The following is a 17,980-nucleotide window of genomic DNA, read 5'->3' as shown; positions in this document are numbered from 1 at the left end:
GACCCAAAAACATACTTGTCTTATCAGCTTCCCGATTTTTCCGAATTTCATAAGAACTCTTTCTGATATTTCACTCCTTGACGTTTTAGAAATCCTCATGGTGTTTTGCCTCACTGAGGCAACAGCTACAGAGGATAAAATTCAACTGTCGAGGAGTACAGTATGTTGTAGATTTGTGTAAGTTAAAATTCTAAAAACCGCGAATCATTTCATTGTTTGTTGTAGCAATAAGCATTCGAAATATGCTTATCTTCTTTCAGACCAGAAATATGGGTTATGGCCTGAGTCATTTTTGGTCTTCTGGTTATAAATAGGGCAAAAAACATTAATAATTCTTGACTCTTAAATCAAACACTTATGAAGTAAATAAATTAATCCTGGATGTAAATGTGAATATAAATGAGCTTATTTTAAAGACAATTGTATGTATGTTTTTCTATTTATTACTTGTTTTTAAAAAATTATGAAAGTAAATATTGCATCATTTCCATGAATAAAGCAAAGGTTTTTCCTTCCATTAAATTCGTGGCTTGTTTTTTTTCCCCTCAAGATTTAGCCAAAGTATTAACTAAATCTTCTGCAAAAAAAAAAAAAAAAAGTCAGGCTTTCTATTTCTAATCATCTCACATACACATACACACACACACACACCATTATAAGACTCATATCCTAAGCATTAGAGACAGCACAGCAGTGCCCATTATTTCAGCTGTTTCAGCATCAAGCTTATGGAAAGGGATTTGTATTTTCATCATAACAACAGAAAGACAAATCATATTTAGAGGTAATAGAGAGAGAGAGAGAGAGAGAGAGAGAGAGAGAGAGAGAGATGCAGTACTCGGATATTTTGTTTTTGTATAAAGAAAAAAGCATACTAAACTCAGGGGTAAATACTAAAAACTAATAGAACAGACAAAAGGGAAAGAGCAAATGAGTCAGAGACATAGCGAGGTGGTGTGTTCCACCTGCCATCTTAATAACCCTCCATTTCTGTTTTAGTTTGGTCTTCTCATCCATTACCTGCTTACTCAAGCTGCTGTAATCATTTTGTGATGCTCTGACTGGTCATGTGTCTGTTATACCCTTTTATCTAAATGACTTTCCTCTAGAAGGTCAGGGTGAAAGCTATTGAGCATGCTGGGACAGAATTTTAAAAGGTATATATAGTTTTCAGATTCATCTCAACTCTCTGGGTTTAATGTGTCATTTTGGATCTTATTCATGTATTTGGAATATAAGACAATCTGTCCATCGGCCAACAGATTTATGCGTAACTTTGAATAAATATTTCTTTCTACCCACTTCTATTGTCAAGCTCTGAGAAGAAATCACAGACAGGCAGTTAGCAGGAGGAACTGCATTAATATGCCTTTAAGAGTGTATGTGTGCGTGTGCACATGTTCACAGATATTAGATTTTAGCTTATTGTTCCCTTACTATTTATAATGCAACACTGGCCGCTCCCTTTAGAAAAGGGATCTCGTGTATATCTCACATGCTTTTGGATTATCTGCATCTGGATTCTCGAAGACGCTCCACAAAACTTATTAAGAGACATGCGATAAAGAAACACACAGCTGTTTACATCTGCACTTACACAGAATGTGACCAACATCCTATTCATTTATACATAAGGCAGACAAATCAATAACTATGGGCAAGAATACAGATCTAAATCTGTGGATGCCTGTGCACACTGTTATTCATCTGATATGTTTTAAACACAGCAAAGGTGAAACAGTTAAAGACCTAAAGCCCATGAACAAGATAATAATATGGCTATTATTCTGATAACACTCCTGGATATGGGTTAAGTTACCATGTTTACAGTTTGCATATTAGCCCAATAGGGCGTGGGCCTCCATTTCTCCTTATGGAAGCAGATCCTGCGCTATGGAAACAAATACTACTACAGTTCAATCTCGTCTCCAAGACCATTTCCTATTCGTGAATAGATTAGGATGCATTATATCCACACAATTAAAAGACGAGAGCGAGAACCAAGAGACGCATCATCAAGGGCGCTAAAGACTCGAGGATAGATGAACATCTCCATCACCATATTTTTTTTTCTCTCTAAAAGCGGCGTATATACAGGAATACATAAAGGTATAATAATAAAAAAAAAAAAATCCTGCTGGATTGATTTAAAAGAGAACAAAAAAGGCTGAGGAGGATGAAAAGGACGCTGCGCTTTGCGCTTGCTTACCTGCAGCCCGGAGGAGAGAGGGAGTGGAAGGTGGAGAGGGAGAACATCTCGGCTCTGTCCGCCATCTTCATCCACTAAACGCGTCGGAGCGGCGACTGCGGAGGCGCGCGGCCCATCCACAGACGGCGGGGATGGAGGCACGGAGGCAAATACACACCAAGCGTCGCTGTGTGTGTGTGTGAGAAAGAGTGTGTGTGTGCGTGTGTGTGTGTGTGTGTGTGAGTGTGCGCGCGCGCCTCTCCCTGTCTCTGGCCACACTGCGGATGCGATTACCGGGCCCGGACCTCTCTGATTCAAGCGCGCAGATCTGACTCAAAAGCCGAGAGAATATTTACCAAAAATAAATAAATAATTAAATAAATAAATAAAAATAGAGAACTGGTATTGTGTACAGAATAAGCCCTGTCCAGTTTTCGAGTCCAGCCATGCACCTGCTACCTTACCCTAATCTGCGGGATGGGATGCTGACGGGGACAGCCGGAGCGCGCTTTGGGAAGATGGATTGATCTCGGTGAACAACACCGATGCGTGAGATCTGCACCGTGATGATGCTGTTGCTGTGCGTGGGTAGAGAGCGCGTGACGCCGTTCATAGAAAATCGCTGCAGATCTGGGAAGAACCCAGCAGCGTGCGCGCCCCCTGTCGATGCGCGCTCCCGCTCCCACACCAACCTCTGAGCAAAATGTTCACAGGCCTATAGGTCTTCCACGACCTTTCCAGTGTTTTCTCTAGGCTAATCACATAAAATAACAGTATACACACATTAATCCATTAGGAGAAGTAGTTCATCTTTTGCTCTCTACTTATAGCCAGAATAATCAGTGGATTTGAGTGGGAGTGGAATGTATTGTGTACTGCAGAGGGTGTTTGAGGTCTTACTATAAGATGAACTCAAGGTCATTGGTGTATATGTAGTGACGTTTCTTGTTATATGGGAGAGTGTAGAGCAGTGTTGATACTATTAAACTAATTTACGATTCTTGAATTGAATTGGGCAGTTACACTTCTAGGGGTACTTCCATCTTATCTGAACAAATTCCCTAACAAGTACATTATGGAAATCCTCCTATGTATATGAAGAAAAAGTGTTTATATCAACCTCTAAAGAAGTATGGCTTACCGCTTTGTCAAGACCATTTAAATTATATGTTTAGTATTTCATGTATGAATATATCATTCGAATTGGGTCTTTACTTTCATTCTCAATAAAACATTTAACTGTTTGACATGTTTTATTATATTAACACACCAGGCAAGGCAAAAATAAAATAAAATTACAACATATTAAAAAATTTGGCTAAAGTAGAACACTATAATTAATTTCTGACATCATTAACAACAATAAAAATACATACATTTTAAAAAATATATAGTTATTCCAATGAACTTCATCTTATTTTGTCACAGCACTTGTTAAGTTTTAACTTTCACATATTTGGCCAGAAATGTGCTTCACAGCGAGAAGGTCCTGGGATCAAATCCCGGGTTCGAACAAGCAGGGGCCTTTCCGTGTGGAGTTGCATGTTCTCCCTGCCCTGTGCCTGCGTGGGTTTACTCTGGGTACTCCAGTTTCCTCCCACAGTCCAAAAACATGTACATTAGGTTGATTGGTAATTCTAAATTGCCCATAAGAGTGAGAGTGTGTGGTCGTCTGTCTCTATGTGTGTGGCCCTGTGATGGACTGGTGACCTGTCCAGGATGTACCCCTGCCTTTCGCCCAGTGTGTGCTGGGATAGGCTCTAGCAGATCCCTGTGACCCTAATTAGGCATAAAGCGGGTGTAGAAAATGGATGGATGGATGTTTCGAAATGTATACTTTAAAACTATTAATTATTAATACAGCTTTCATTTTTATTTTTTAATTCCCAGTGAGTTCATGAAATTGAATAGGAATGTTCTTTAACGCTTAAATATGCAAATATCCCAGTGTCCTTTTGTTTGTATCTATTTCGTATTATTTACAAATAAACTCCTGGACATTATATATACACGACCCCTGTATATAAACACTATAAACACCAGCCATAATGAAACAAAACGGTCTAAGCTCTTGTCTTAAAAAAAAAAAGGGGTGGTGCTAGTTCCCACCGACATCCAATCAGTGAATGATATCCTCGACGTACTCGCGATTTGATTGGACAAAGCGCTTGTCAGTCTTCGAGCGCCATCGTCTGAAGGCCTGAGAAGCCGGAAGCGAGTAGAACGTTGGCGGTGCGGTGGTCAGGCGTTAGATTTCGTTGGATGTGATGGCGTGTGGTCAGAAACTGGGGTTTATGATTTGGATATCTGAACAGGAATAGTAATACGGTGTATTATTAATTATTATTGTTATTGTAAATGTGTGACGCACCAGTTAATCGACCGGTCAGTTCACCACATGGCCACCATAGCAGCTCTTACTGGATCCAGGTGAACTTTGCCTCACTACGTGAAGCTCTTTAATAGTGCACTAGGTGACCCCGAGCGGGATTTTGCTCTCATTACCAGTATCTAGTGGCACGGAGAAGGCTTTTCACGCGTGCTTTGGGTTCCTCCGGATATCATGCAGGCCGGACAGAGCGTACCCGCATGTGCGGGAGATACACCTTCACACAAAGGCACTGTGAACGGTCTGGTGGAAAACCCCGCGATCAGAGAGCTGGTGGACGCGAACGGGGAGGAGGACTCCGAGGCGGAATCGTACCAGGGTGGCAGGACCGAGGGGGTGGACCGGGAGACCAGGAGCCGAGCTTTCACGTGGTGTAAGAGCTTTCTGTCCGGGGCATGGAAGACCATCACTCAGGAGGATTTCGAGATCAGCATCGTAAGGTACGAAAAAGCAGTCATCACCAACAGATCGGTTATTATCTCTGTATTATTATTATTATTATTATTATTATTATTACTATTATTATTGACCTATTGAGATCAGTCACCTTTCACAAGAACACAAGTCCTCAAAATAAAAGCACTAGGAAAGCCAAAACATTACTTTGTTCATCTCCTGTCTGCATGTCAGAATCTGATGACCTGGCCAGCTACACCAGTCAGGCATAACTTTATGACCACCTGTCTAATATTGTGTTGGTCCCCCTTTTGGTGCCAAAACAGCCCTGACCTGTCATGCACTGTGTATTCTGGCACCTTTCTATCAGAACCTTCAGCAATTTGATCAACAGTAGCTCGTCTGTTGGATCGGATCACGCGGGTCAGCCTTCACTCTCCACGTGCATCAATGAGCCTTGGCCGCCCATGACCCTGTCGCTGGTTCACCATTGTTCCTTCATTGGACCACTTTTGATAGATACTGACCACTGCAGGCTGGGAACACCCCACAAGAGCTGCAGTTTTGGAGATGTTCTGATCCAGTCGTCTAGCCATCACAATCTGGCTCTTTGTCAAACTCGCTCAAATCCTTACGCTTGTCCATTTTTCCTGTTTCTAACACATCAACTGTGAGGACAAAATGTTCACTTGCTGCCTAATATATCCCACCCACTAACAGGTGCCATGACGAGGAGATCATCAGTCAGTGCTCATAATGTTATGCCTGATCAGTGTATGTAACCCGGTCAGACTCAGCTTGAACTGGTGCTATCTTGTTTCACCACTTTCAAGATAAGTGTGGGTCAGATGCATTACCAACCAGGCTGTAGGCACGTGATGGAGTGAACTTTGTTCATCTTGATGCGTCACTTTTTTTAACGTGGAGTCTGTGATGAATGTCCAGGAGATCTGGAGACCTGATTATTTTTCCTATGGTTGTTAAATTGTGTGCTCTGAGCACAATGGCAGCTCCATATGCTCGTTTTCAAGGACTCGATATAATAAAAAGCATTCTCAAGGATACAGATGTCAAAAGGGTTTTTTATTACATGACACTATATCACATGGAAAAATAACCATGATAAAACAAAATAAAATTTGTCCACATGGTGAGGAGCTAATTCTGATGGACAACTCAGTCTTGTGTGTTTGTATGTTGGCAGTGGTGGACTCAGTAACCTGCTCTACAAGTGCAGCTTACCCGATCATGTGAAGCCCATCGGGGCTGAACCTTCACGTGTGCTGCTGCGCATCTATGGGGCCATTTTACAGGTGAAACCCCCTGCTTCCTTTCACTTACACACCAATGGGAATGGTGCTTGAATGAAAAATTTGAGCAAATAATAAAATATTTTTGTGAAGTATATGCAGTCAGTTATATATATATGTGTGTGTGTTAGGGAGTGGACTCCTTGGTGTCTGAGAGTGTGATGTTTGCCATTCTGGCAGAGCGAGAGCTGGGTCCTCATCTCTATGGCATCTTCCCAGAGGGACGTTTAGAAGAGTATCTTCCTGTGAGTCTTCATTTCACACAAACCACAAGGATATTTAGATACAGTGGTTATATATTCAGTCGTTGGCTTAAACTGTCTTTCTAAATCTGTACATTGATTTATAGGAATGTTTATTATTCTCCATGTTCCTTCTGGTGTTGGTAGTTTTAAAAGATTAAGTATGAGCTAGCCATTAGTAATGTGGAAATTACTGGTATTTAGTGCTGGTTTAACATGCAAAAGCCTAAAGTGAATAAACAATATTAACTTTTCTCTCCATTTTAGTAATATAGTAACACAGACTTGTTTAGCATGAGATTTGACACCTATGTTTTCACATAAACATAGATGTGTAGCTAAGGTCTGTTTGAGGATACCGGTCCCTGGAGGACTACCGAGCTACAGTCCTAGTGCTACACACCTAATCCAGCTAATCAAGGCTTACAGTAAGATCCGAAGGTGCTTTATCTCCAACAATTGGTTTGACCATCACTGACTGTGGCGTTCTTGAAGAATAAATAAACATAACATGTAACACACATGTTCTAGTTAGTCTGAATTCACAGGAAATTCTTATTCTACATTTAAAGAACTGTCAGGAAACATTAAACCCCTGAGACAAGTACAGCTGCCCTGACTCACTACTACTAATCAGTAAAGTGTATTGAATTTAAAGGAGCATTAACTCAAGTGTCTTTCTCTGGTCCAGAGTAAGCGCCTGTGCACAGAGCAACTGCAACACCCGGACATCTCGGCTGAAATAGCCAATAAGATTGCCCGTTTCCATCGTATGGTCATGCCCTTCAATAAGGAGCCCAAATGGCTGTTTGAGACCATGGAGAGGTAAAAGCTGCTCTCAGGACTCACGTGATATTCCAGACTGCTATACCGATCAGATTTTGAAAACATCTGCGTCCTCTCATCCACGTTTTCAGGTACATGGAGCAAATCAGCAACATTACATTTGTACGAGAAGCACACATCAAGAAGTTCAAGAAGCTGAAGATGTACGATCTTCCGGCTGAGCTGGCGAACCTGAGGTGAGGGGAAAAGAGGGAAGAAAGAACAAACGGAGAAATAAATAATGTAAATTATTGAGATGAAACTGTGTTCTATGGGAGTTATGCAGCCAAACCAACTTAAATAAGTGAATGTGCTAGGAATCATTTCTAAAACTACTTTGCCTGTGTGTGTAATTGTGTGTGACAGGCTATGCTATGAAGACAGATTACACTATGTGATCTTATCAGGCTTAATAAATGTAATACCAGTTCAAGGTCTGTGTGTGTGTGTGTGGTAGAGGTCAAAGTGTGTGTGGTAGATTCTGCTAATACTCAGCCTACTCACACTAACACAGAGGGTATTTACTGAGATGCAGAATCAGACTATTGTTTACAGATGAGTGTGTGTGTGTGAGAGAGAGTGAGAGTAAAGTGAGTGTGTGTGTGTGTGAGAGTAGAGTGAGTGAGTGTGTGTGTGTGTGTGTGTGAGAGTAGAGTGAGTGAGTGTGTGTGTGTGTGTGTGTGTGAGAGTAGAGTGAGTGAGTGTGAGAGAATGTGTACAGGCCCGATTTTGTCACCAAGTGAAGTCAGGCATGATTACCACCAGTGAACAAGCGTTCATTTTACTTCCTTGTTCCTGTACAGTTCCAGGAAGTGTTTTAAATCTGCACTGAAGATCCCAGGAACTACTGGGTTGTTTGTTGCTTCCCCAGATTCTGGAGTCCTCTTGGAACTTAAAAATAAGCTGTAGCACCTCATATGACTGAGATTCTGTCTGCATGGCCGTCTTCATTCTTAAACCCTTATTCTAAAGCTCCTTTCCTATTAAACATGAATAGTCAGTGATCTTAAAGAAATACCGCACTGAATATCATCTAACGTCTTCTGCTCATGACTGTCACAGTTTAGATCCTTTGTTGTTTCTAACAGTAATGTTATTGTCTGTTATGTTTTGTATTGTGTAGGGTAGGTTGGGGTAGAGTAGGCTGGCTGGATATCAGTAGAACAGGAAGTGTTTTTCCAGGCAGAATTTGAACTACAGTTTAGTTTAATGCCAAGCATTCAGTAAGCGATTTTCAATCCAGGCAGCACAAAGCTGTAGAACTTGACAAACATCATCTCATGTATATTGGATATTCATTCCTCTGTATTTACCGATCCTAAAACACCTTTCTTCCTTTTTTTTTTTTTTTTGCCAAACTGAACATGGTGTCATGACAGTTCATTTACTGGTATGTGAAAAGATGGTCCTGTTACAATACAGAGTTGTAACATAATATTGGACTCTTCTTTCATCATAGAGCACTGCTGGCTGAGACTCCTTCACCTGTGGTCTTCTGTCACAATGATGTTCAAGAAGGTGAGTCTCTCTCTCTCAAAGGTGAGTCTCTCTCTCTCTCTTTCCCTCTATCTTTCTCTCTGTGTTACACATATACAGTATTTTACGCATCCATCTAATAGGTGAGCACCACACTGAACTTGTATCACGTACAACATTTACGAAGTTACTTACAAAGTATTTACCTTTTCACCGCTTTAGGAAACATCCTGCTGTTGGATGGCCGAGATCATGATTCCTCTGATAGGCTGATGCTTATTGACTTTGAGTACAGCAGCTATAACTACAGGTGAAAAACTCCACTGCATTGCAACCTGCAACATGTACTATTAAAAGTATTCCAGTGCATTGCATAAGTATTCACCCTTCTTGCGCCTTTCTAATACGTTTTTGCAGCCTGCAACTGAAATGGGCTTAATTTGGATTACATACCACTTCAGTTACACAGAACTGTCCATAATATTGTGCAGGATTGTATAAATATTTACTCCGAAGTTATTTGTGTTATAACCAGCTACCAAGATTATTAGCTGAATGCTGTGTAATTAAAGTGCCACATGAACTTATTATAAATATATATCTGTTCCTGGAAGAGGAACCCAGAGGTTTTTTTTTTTACCTAAACAGTAACCCTCTGGCATAAAGGAGGCATCTGTGACTGGGTTAGCCAGAGGAGCAACCAGAAAGGTTGAATACTTATGCAAACTGGTGATTATTGTAATAACAATCTGTTTTAAGGTGCTCTAATCGTGTCTGTTGCATGCAGGGGTTTCGATTTTGGGAATCATTTCTGTGAATGGGTGTACGACTACACCTATGACAAGTGGCCTTTTTATAAAGCAAACCTGGACAACTATCCAACCAGAGAGCAGCAGGTGAGTCTCCGCCCTCCTGTTGTGCATTTTTACTACCATCTCATTTCACTTTTTTATAGATTTGTTTTTAACTATTTCGATAATTTGCACAGAGCTTGTGGTGGGAATCTCCCCATATCTCGACATCTATCTGATTCGATGTCAATTCCTGGTTTTCCAAGATGCAGTTCTAAAAATGCATTTTAATGCCTCTTAATTTTTTATTTGCTTTTGCAGCTTGCTGAAGTTTTTATTCTTATTTTAAAAAAAAAAACCCATCAGGTCTGTCATACTGATGTGGCATGAATGTAAAGATTTCCTATTTAGCTGTCAAAATGTGTGCTGAACCCTTCTGACACCTGATATGGGAAATGTCATTCATGCCATGCTTTTTCTTTTCACATAATTAATTATGTATACATTTATTCATTGCATGTAAAAAAAAAAAAAAAAAAAAAAGAATAATGTATTCTAAAAGTATCTAAAATGCAGTGGTGTTGCTTGAATAGAGCACTACATTCGTAATAATAATAATAATGTTGTAGATGCTAAATTAAAGCTTTATATATTAGGTGAAGACAAGGATAATTAAGATTTTGATCACCCGAGTTTATTTTTCTTTGGAAATGGACAGGTTAGATCGATTAATGTGATGCATTTTAAAATCGATTATTTCCCCCCCATCACTTCTCACCACTCATCTCACCGTGCCCTTTCCGGTTTCACCCTTCAGCTGCACTTCTTCAGAAACTACTTGTCCGAGGGTGAAGACGCCGTACGTGAAGACCAGGCCGAACTTGAACAGATGATCGTGGAAGCAAACAGGTATGATTCCGATTTTTTTAAGATGAAGTAAACCTCCTCTTTCCATTTCATTCTATAATGTCTAAAGGCTGGATGTCTGATCATCTGCATTACTGATGGTGCCTGGTGATGGAGCTCACCTTCTTGCACGTTATTTATGATTATAATGATATTAATCCCATTATGATCTATGGCACAGGTTTGCCCTTGCCTCTCATTTCTTCTGGGGTCTGTGGTCCATTATCCAAGCCAGGATTTCCAAGATTGAATTTGGATACATGGTAAGTCTTTGTGTTCATTTAGTTCAGACATTTTGGCCGCGGTACCTGTGTAGATGAGATGTTTTGCAGGATCGTGTGCGGTGTCGATGTGCAGAATTTATCATTTATTTTATTTATTTTTTTCCTCTAGCAAATTTAGTTCTCCTGAAGTCAGCACACCTCATCATCTGAATAATAATGAAATAAAATAGATATTTTAAAGAATATAAAGCTGCATATATATGATGTCCTGATCTCTGAATCTTAAATAACTGGAGCATCTCTCTCTCTCTCTCTCTCCCCCTCCCTCTCTCCCCTGTCTGTCTCTCTCCCACTCACTTTTTTCTCTCTCTCACTCGCACACACACACACCTCTCTTTCTCTCTCTCCCTCACTCACTCTCTCTCTTTCTCTCTCTCTCCCCTGTCTGTGTGTCTCTCTTTCTCTCACTTTTCTCTCTCTCTCCTCTCTCTCTCTCTCTCTCTCTCTCTCTCCTGTCTCTCTCTCTCTCCTGTCTCTCTCTCTCTCTCTCTCTCTCTCCTGTCTCTCTCTCTCTCTCCCTCTCACTTTTCTCTCTCTCCTCTCTCTCTCTCTCTCTCTCTCTCTTTTTCAATTTCAGGATTATGCCCAGCACAGGTTTGATTCATATTTCAAGCAGAAAAAGCTCTTTGCCTGATCAACTGTTGGAAAAAGTCTCTGGATGGATCAGACCTCATATCAGCACATCTCTCATTCATTTTCCCACTTTTTTTTTATTTATTATTTTACTGTATAAAATAGTCCGAGCGGTTTGAGCTGTGAAGTGGGCAGTTATTTCTTCCATCATTATTTCCTCCACATTCTCAACTGTAATCTTTTTCTAATGGCTTTTGCCTGGAGCATCAGTCTCCAGTAATACAGCACCAACCACAGATACGGCATAATCTCCATTTATCTAATCCAGGCACATATGTATGCAGTACATACTGTTATATTTATTGCAGTTCGTTTGATATTTTTGACGAATCTCTTGAATCTTCTATGTTAACTGTGTGTGTCTGTGAGGGAGCTTGTGTGTAGCTGCACAGATCAGTGTGTCCAAAGGGATCCATGCTAGTTCTCATTACAACTAATTCCATATTTCATACAATACTGTAAGCTTTGCTCATCATCTCCCGCTATTCTCTTTCTGAGTATTAAGGAGCACGCGATGTGTTTCTGCACTGATGAGTTAGCCTGAGATGATCGTTTAAGGACCATGCATATATTTCAGACAGCACGTACATATATATATATTTAACTGGATGACTACATGTTAGTTTTGGACAAAAAGAAAATCGGAGGAAATTCTCGGCTTCAAGTGTCTGCTAAAGCTTTAATCGGAAAGTCGCAGGAGCGGGCAAGTGAATTTTACACTCATACAAAAGCGTCAGTGGTCAGTCAGATAGACAAAGTTAGAGTATGTTTACTAACGTGAGCTTGTGCATTGTTGTAGGTTATTCACACAACCATGCCCGTGTATTCATCTTCAGTAGCTGCTTCATCCTGGTCACTGTAAGCAGTTTAAAATAACTAAATTGCTTAAATATTATTTTTGTACAAAGATGATATATCAGTGCTGAAGCAGGTGGGTTTGGGTCCCACGTTTCTATAGCAAACCACTGAACTTTTAACATTATAATGCAAACTGTTGTTAATTGTTATTATAGAGGCTCATAAATGACCTCCACTCGGATCGAGACCTGCAGGTCCGTGATATCCCATCAGGCAATTTGTGTTTGAAGATGAAATGTTGAAGTTAAGTATTATCAAAATTTCTAGAACCTGGTGTATGAAGGATTAATAACTTTCATACATCTTTCTTTAATTTGGCTGATTGGCCAGTCTGCTTGCACTATACTGTATTTATGACTGAACAGCATGCTTTACTGCAGCTTGCCAAGCTCATGGTAGGATCTTGTTTTAGACTCTTATTTATAATGTCCGTCACTGTTTGTTGAGTTTTTTTTTTTGTTTTTGTTTTTTTAACTTTTTTTGTGTGTGCGTTTGTTTATTTATTCACCTCTATCAGCCCTTCCAAAGCAGATCAGTACTGAAATTAAACCAAATATAAAATATGTAAGCCACTTATCTCAAATACAGACAGATAACGTCCAGACCATTCATCATGAATTTTGTTTATTGATCTTTCCGTCCTTTTAGTGTAGCATGTTTAGTTATTTCCAGTGAAGAGTGGCTTATGTGTATTGGTTTAATAAAACTCAGAGCAAACTGGGAGCAAATTTCGTACCGAGTGTTAGGACCTACTCGTACTCTTTAAATGTTTCCGTCATTACAGCTGCAATGATTTTAATCCCAGACCTGGGTCCAATTTTCATTTATCATGTTTTTGTGAATAATCCTTGGCAAATTCTTGCTGTGGTCTGCATACACTTATGCTTTTATAGGACCCAGCAGCCATTGAACCTCTTACTAAAATAAAAATATTTGAAATCATACCGTTTGTGTAAGTGTCCTTTATACAGTAGATTCATTGACAGTTTAATTCATGTTTTTTATTTCTATTAAAATACTACAACCATAAGGAAAAGTATGGTCCTTCCAACAATATTCCCAAAGGTCCCTAAACTATGGAGCTGCTAAAAATGCAAAATCACCTCCAGTACAGTAAGTAATTATTGTATGTAACCCTCCCATTATCCTTAGAGTTCATTTGACCCCATTTAATGTTCAATGTCTCTTAATACACTGTGTGCAAAAGTATTGGGACACCCCCATCCAAATCATTGAAATCAGGTGGTGGTGTTTTTTTTTTTTTTTTTCTTCAGTGGTTGGGCTATGTTTTAATTAAAAAGCTATTTAAGTAGTCAACAAAGAAACATAAATTACCTGACAAAAAATAACCTGGGTAAAATTCTATTCTGGAGGTTTCAATTGCTGGAGTCAAATTGACCCCAAGGGCAGAACATGTTTGTAAATTTGACGATAACAGGAAGGTTGCTTTTTAAACCTATTTTTTCCAGTTTTTGCTCTCCAGTGCTTCAGACAGTTGTTGTTCTTTTGGCTGCTCCCTGTTCAGGGTGACCACAGCGGATCATTTGGTCCGCATGTTTCAATTTGACACAGGTTTTATGCCGGATGTCCTTCCTGATGCAACCCTCCCATTTAATCCGGGTTTGGGACCGGCACTGAGAGTTAACTCTGCAGTGGAATCAAACCCGGGCCACGGCAATGAGAGCTTGGGATCCTTCCACTGGACCGCCAGTGCTTTAGACAGTAATATGTACATACACATACAATACACTACAGTATAGAAGTATGTTTGAGATTTAGTCAGCAGTAACTGTAGGGATGACCTTAAGCAATTTTCCAGGGACACTGTGCCGTTATATTTCAGAACAGTGTAGCGGTAGTTAAAAAAATGTAGTAATTCAATTTAAATCAACGGAAAAGAAAAATACATGTTTATAGATCTATGAGATTATAATGTAAAGGTTACATGTAGATGCATGTAAATTTATGAGGTAGGTGGTAAAGTACACTGTGGCTGTTTGAGATGGAGGAATATTCCTTAGTTTGGAGCAGCTGCATTAAAAGCAGTATTTCCTGAGATGCGCAGCTGAGAAGAACGCACAGAAAGCCTCTGAAGATTAGAGAGTGTGTGCAGGTGAAGATAGAAGAAGATTTCAGTGCCTCAAAGACTTTGAGTATCTTTCCTATCATTGTTCAGGGGCTTTTGTTTGTTGGTTTGTTTCTCCAACATGGCTGTGTCTAGTCCTGTTTCAGTCTAGTGCTATGGGCAATGAGCTTCCTAAAATAGCTCTGCTCCTCCTGCTTTAGCTCAATAACACACACAGTACACTTCAGACGGAGCTGTGTAATAGAAAGAAAGCTTTTAAACAAACAAGGCTAATTTAAAAGAGAAGCCAAAGGATCGACTGACCTTCAAACCAGAGACTGAATAAGACAGTCTGGGTTTATTGTGATAGCAATGCTTAGGCTTCATTGGAGTCTGCCAGGTACTGTGAGTCTTCTGATGATCACTTAAAATGCTGCTTTTTGTTCATTATTTGGACTAAAAGTTGAAGCATTCTGATCAATCTGCTCTGGACTGAGTCTAGAAGTATGGATGCTCTCTTGGAGATCTTCTCGGCACTATTCCTCCGTCTGTTCTGGTGGATAAAATACGGTTTTGATTATATTCTAAGACATTTTTGGTTCAAGTGTGATTTAACATGGCTAATGAAGAGTCATAATAATGTTGCTAAAATAAGGAGTACACCTGATGGCAGCCCAACAGACACATGGAAAATGGACCAGGAAGCGAGGACATATCGTTACCATGGGAACGGACCCATGTTTACCATCCAGACCAGCAAATACCTTTTCTATGTGAGTCTCTACACAAATATACTCGCGATTTGTTTTGATCTGAACACTTCTTGTCTTCTCTAGAGAGGATATGAGATCAAGCATAAAGGCTAACTATTTCTACCTTATTCGACACTTATTTAAGACTTAAGGGTTCAGTTTGCCCCTCTATGGGAATCCGTAGAAGTTTTGAGTGATTCAAAAGAAAATGTATCTGTGAAGAATCTCAGTCATCTAGATAAGGTTATCTAAAGGTGAGTCATATCAACTGGACTTCTATCTAGTTGTATGAAACGTTTCACCACTCATTTGAGGGAAGTCTGAGGGAAGTTTGAGTGATTCCACAAATTGGTGTCCTCCAGGGTCAAGGATCCTTTTTCTTCCTGGATAGCCTTATAAAGCGAACAAGGAGAAGGTGAGAGTGGGGGGAAGCGTTAGGAGTAACGGGAGTCGTTAGGATGTAATGACCCCATTGATGGAAAGTAAGGAGAGTGTATTGAAGTATTGAGGGGTAACGGTCAGAGATCAGCGCTCAGCAATCCTGTCAATCAGATCAGTACTAAGCATCTGCTAAGTGTATTTGAGGTCAGGCCAGATTCTGCTTTCCTCTGAGTATGTTGTGCAGAATGAGGATCATTTTGGCTATAAAATAAAGCAGCACTGACTGTAAATAAGAGTCCTGGCATAAACACTGGACAGTCTTTATGAGTACTACAGCAGGTACATTTACTCCTATATAGTATCCAGGGGAAATTATTCACTGAAGCAACGGTGAGACTTGGGCATAAACTGTTTATGAAAAGTGTTTAACTTTAGTAAGCTTCAGGACACTGTTTTTCTAAAATTTGATTAAAATTCCACACGTATGATGTACCTTCAAAATCAGTTTGTCTTTGCGTTTTATGGCTCTAATTCTCCTTTGCTCAGAGTAATATATTGTATATATTTCATGCTTCAGGTTGACGTTGAGCGGCTGGCAGACTGCAGCGAGTACTTCAGGGCTCTGTACAACTCCTGCATGAGAGAAAGTACAGAGCATCTAGTGAACCTGTCCCACGTGCCCTCCAGAGTGTTCCACAACCTCCTGGAGTTTTGCTTCCTACAAAGATTCTGCGTGCCCAATTATCTTCTAGAGGAGCATTTACGTGTTAGCACGTATCTGTTAGTTCCTGGATTCACTCGTTGCCTGCTGTCATCTCTGTCTGAAATCCTCACAGAGCAAACGTTCATGCATTACCTGCAGCTAGCTGAGGAGATCAGCAGTTTTGAGCTCCATGAAACTGTGTTGACATACCTGAGCACAAACCTTCTAGAGCTTCCTCACTTGAGCAGGAGCCTGGATCTCCACCTACAGCAGGAGATCCTTCAGATCCGCTCAAAGGGCTCACCTCATCTGTGCTGCCTGAGGAAAGAGAATCTGATTTCACGAAACATCCAGGAAACAGACTCCGCAAGGAGGCTCTTCAGGCTGGATGAGGATGATGGGAAATGGAGTACTGTTACAGATTTGCCGTTTAGTGCAGATAAGTGGTGCTTCACCACAGCAGTCCTGTTTAACTACCTCTATCTCATTGGTGGGTTCCGGCAACACATGAAGAGGGGATATGAATTCAAGATGGCCTCCTTTCGATATAATCCTTTAACAAATAAATGGGTATCCACGGCCCCTCTTATCAAGGTATGGAGTTAGTCATGTTTAAACACAGGAATATAAACATATGAACACCATAAAAAGTTTAACGTACCATTTATTTTCATGGTTACTGAAGATGGGCTGTGTTTGGCTTCTCTCAGCACAGGCGCCACTTCAGTGCAGTGGTGTGTGAGGGGCATATCTACGCTGTAGGAGGCTGGTACCTGGACTCCCTGGTGACTCCTGACTCCAGCACAGGAGTGTATACAGCAGTAGAGCGATATGACCCTTGGACAGATTCATGGGCTTTTGTCTCCTCGCTCCCTCTCTCAGACTTCCAGTTTACCCTTTCCCTCTCCCATGATTCCCCACTCACCACCAGCCTAGGGACAAGCCTCTATGTGCTGGGGAACATCCAGAGAACTGGAGAGAAACTAGTACTATGCTATGATACCACACAAGGTATGGCAAACAGATGACTTACTTAAATGTTACAAGTAGAGCTGCTTTAGAAAGGTAGAACCCTTAACGTTTCATTCGGTAACCTTTTATATAATGAGGTAACATCTCATAGAAGAAGGCATCTCCAGGGGTTATTTGAGTAGATAGGTTTTCTAAAATGCTTGTAGTTAAAATACTTTCTGATAACAAATATTTATGTTGTACAGTTCTATTTCATTTTCCTCAGAAGGATAAGCCAAACAATCTTTTAGGATTCTTTGCTAAGAGTGTAGTTATTCACAAAGTGTGAAAATGTACAAGTTTTGAACACTTATTGATTCAATCATTCATAGTCTGCAATGCCATAACATTACTAACAATATATTTCCTTTGGTTCTTAGTGTAGTCCTACAATTGGGCGACTCTATGTTCAGCAGTGTCTGTAGTGTTTCTTTTAGATCTTTGGCTTCCTCCCTAAAACATGACAGTAGGCAGTGACCGGCTACTCTAAACTGTCCAGCTATAAAAGAGTGTGAGGATGTGTGTGGAGTTCTCTTTCATGGATTGTCATCCCTTCCAAGTTCGTACCTCACACCCAGTGTCCCTGTGATAGTCTCCGGATCCACCATGACGCTGACCAGCTACTGAACATGAATGAATGAATGATGAATAAATAAATCTTGTTTTGCTCACTATTAAAACTGCTTTCTCTTCCTCAGACTGCTGGAGTGAGTTGCTTCCTACCCTCACACGCACTGATGCAGATATGCCCAGTCTCCACTTTCTAGGAT

The 17,980-nt window shown here is 40.4% G+C and overlaps 3 protein-coding genes across 6 annotated transcripts in view; 2 read left to right on the top strand and 1 right to left on the bottom strand.

Annotated features, from left to right (window-relative positions):
• mapk8ip2 (mitogen-activated protein kinase 8 interacting protein 2) overlaps nt 1-2,794 on the bottom strand; it is a 57,088-nt gene extending 54,294 nt beyond the window's left edge. For 2 of the 3 annotated variants that reach the window (XM_058388458.1, XM_058388460.1), the window contains exon 1: nt 2,210-2,794. In XM_058388458.1, coding sequence (XP_058244441.1) covers nt 2,210-2,280 — 71 coding nt within the window. In that variant the 5' untranslated portion in view covers nt 2,281-2,794. The remainder of the gene's footprint in view (nt 1-2,209) is intronic. The other variant, XM_058388459.1, reaches the window with a different exon arrangement.
• Nucleotides 2,795-4,372: 1,578 nt separating this feature from the next.
• chkb (choline kinase beta) lies at nt 4,373-13,240 on the top strand. 2 transcript variants are annotated; one of them, XM_058388485.1, is made up of 11 exons: nt 4,373-5,017; nt 6,178-6,286; nt 6,415-6,528; nt 7,217-7,350; nt 7,443-7,547; nt 8,810-8,868; nt 9,049-9,136; nt 9,614-9,722; nt 10,435-10,526; nt 10,705-10,786; nt 11,385-13,240. In XM_058388485.1, the coding sequence occupies exons 1-11, from the start codon at nt 4,752-4,754 to the stop codon at nt 11,439-11,441; spliced, it is 1,215 nt and encodes a 404-aa protein (XP_058244468.1). In that variant the 5' UTR covers nt 4,373-4,751; the 3' UTR covers nt 11,442-13,240. The 2 variants fall into 2 exon arrangements, with proteins under 2 accessions (XP_058244468.1, XP_058244467.1); XM_058388484.1 differs by having other exon boundaries at nt 8,810-8,889.
• A 126-nt stretch (nt 13,241-13,366) lies between these two features.
• Nucleotides 13,367-17,037, top strand: LOC131352397 (kelch-like protein 26). The gene is made up of 3 exons (XM_058388494.1): nt 13,367-15,136; nt 16,074-16,793; nt 16,915-17,037. Exons 1-3 carry the CDS (start codon nt 14,870-14,872, stop codon nt 16,939-16,941), a joined length of 1,014 nt encoding a protein of 337 aa, XP_058244477.1. The 5' UTR covers nt 13,367-14,869; the 3' UTR covers nt 16,942-17,037.
• The last annotated feature ends 943 nt before the right edge of the window (nt 17,038-17,980 follow it).

The sequence above is a fragment of the Hemibagrus wyckioides genome, linkage group LG04, assembly GCF_019097595.1.
Source record: "Hemibagrus wyckioides isolate EC202008001 linkage group LG04, SWU_Hwy_1.0, whole genome shotgun sequence".
Classification (NCBI taxonomy): Eukaryota; Metazoa; Chordata; class Actinopteri; order Siluriformes; family Bagridae; genus Hemibagrus; species Hemibagrus wyckioides.
The sequence above is the reverse complement of the archived record's forward strand: the minus strand, read 5'-3'. Positions and strand labels throughout refer to the sequence as shown.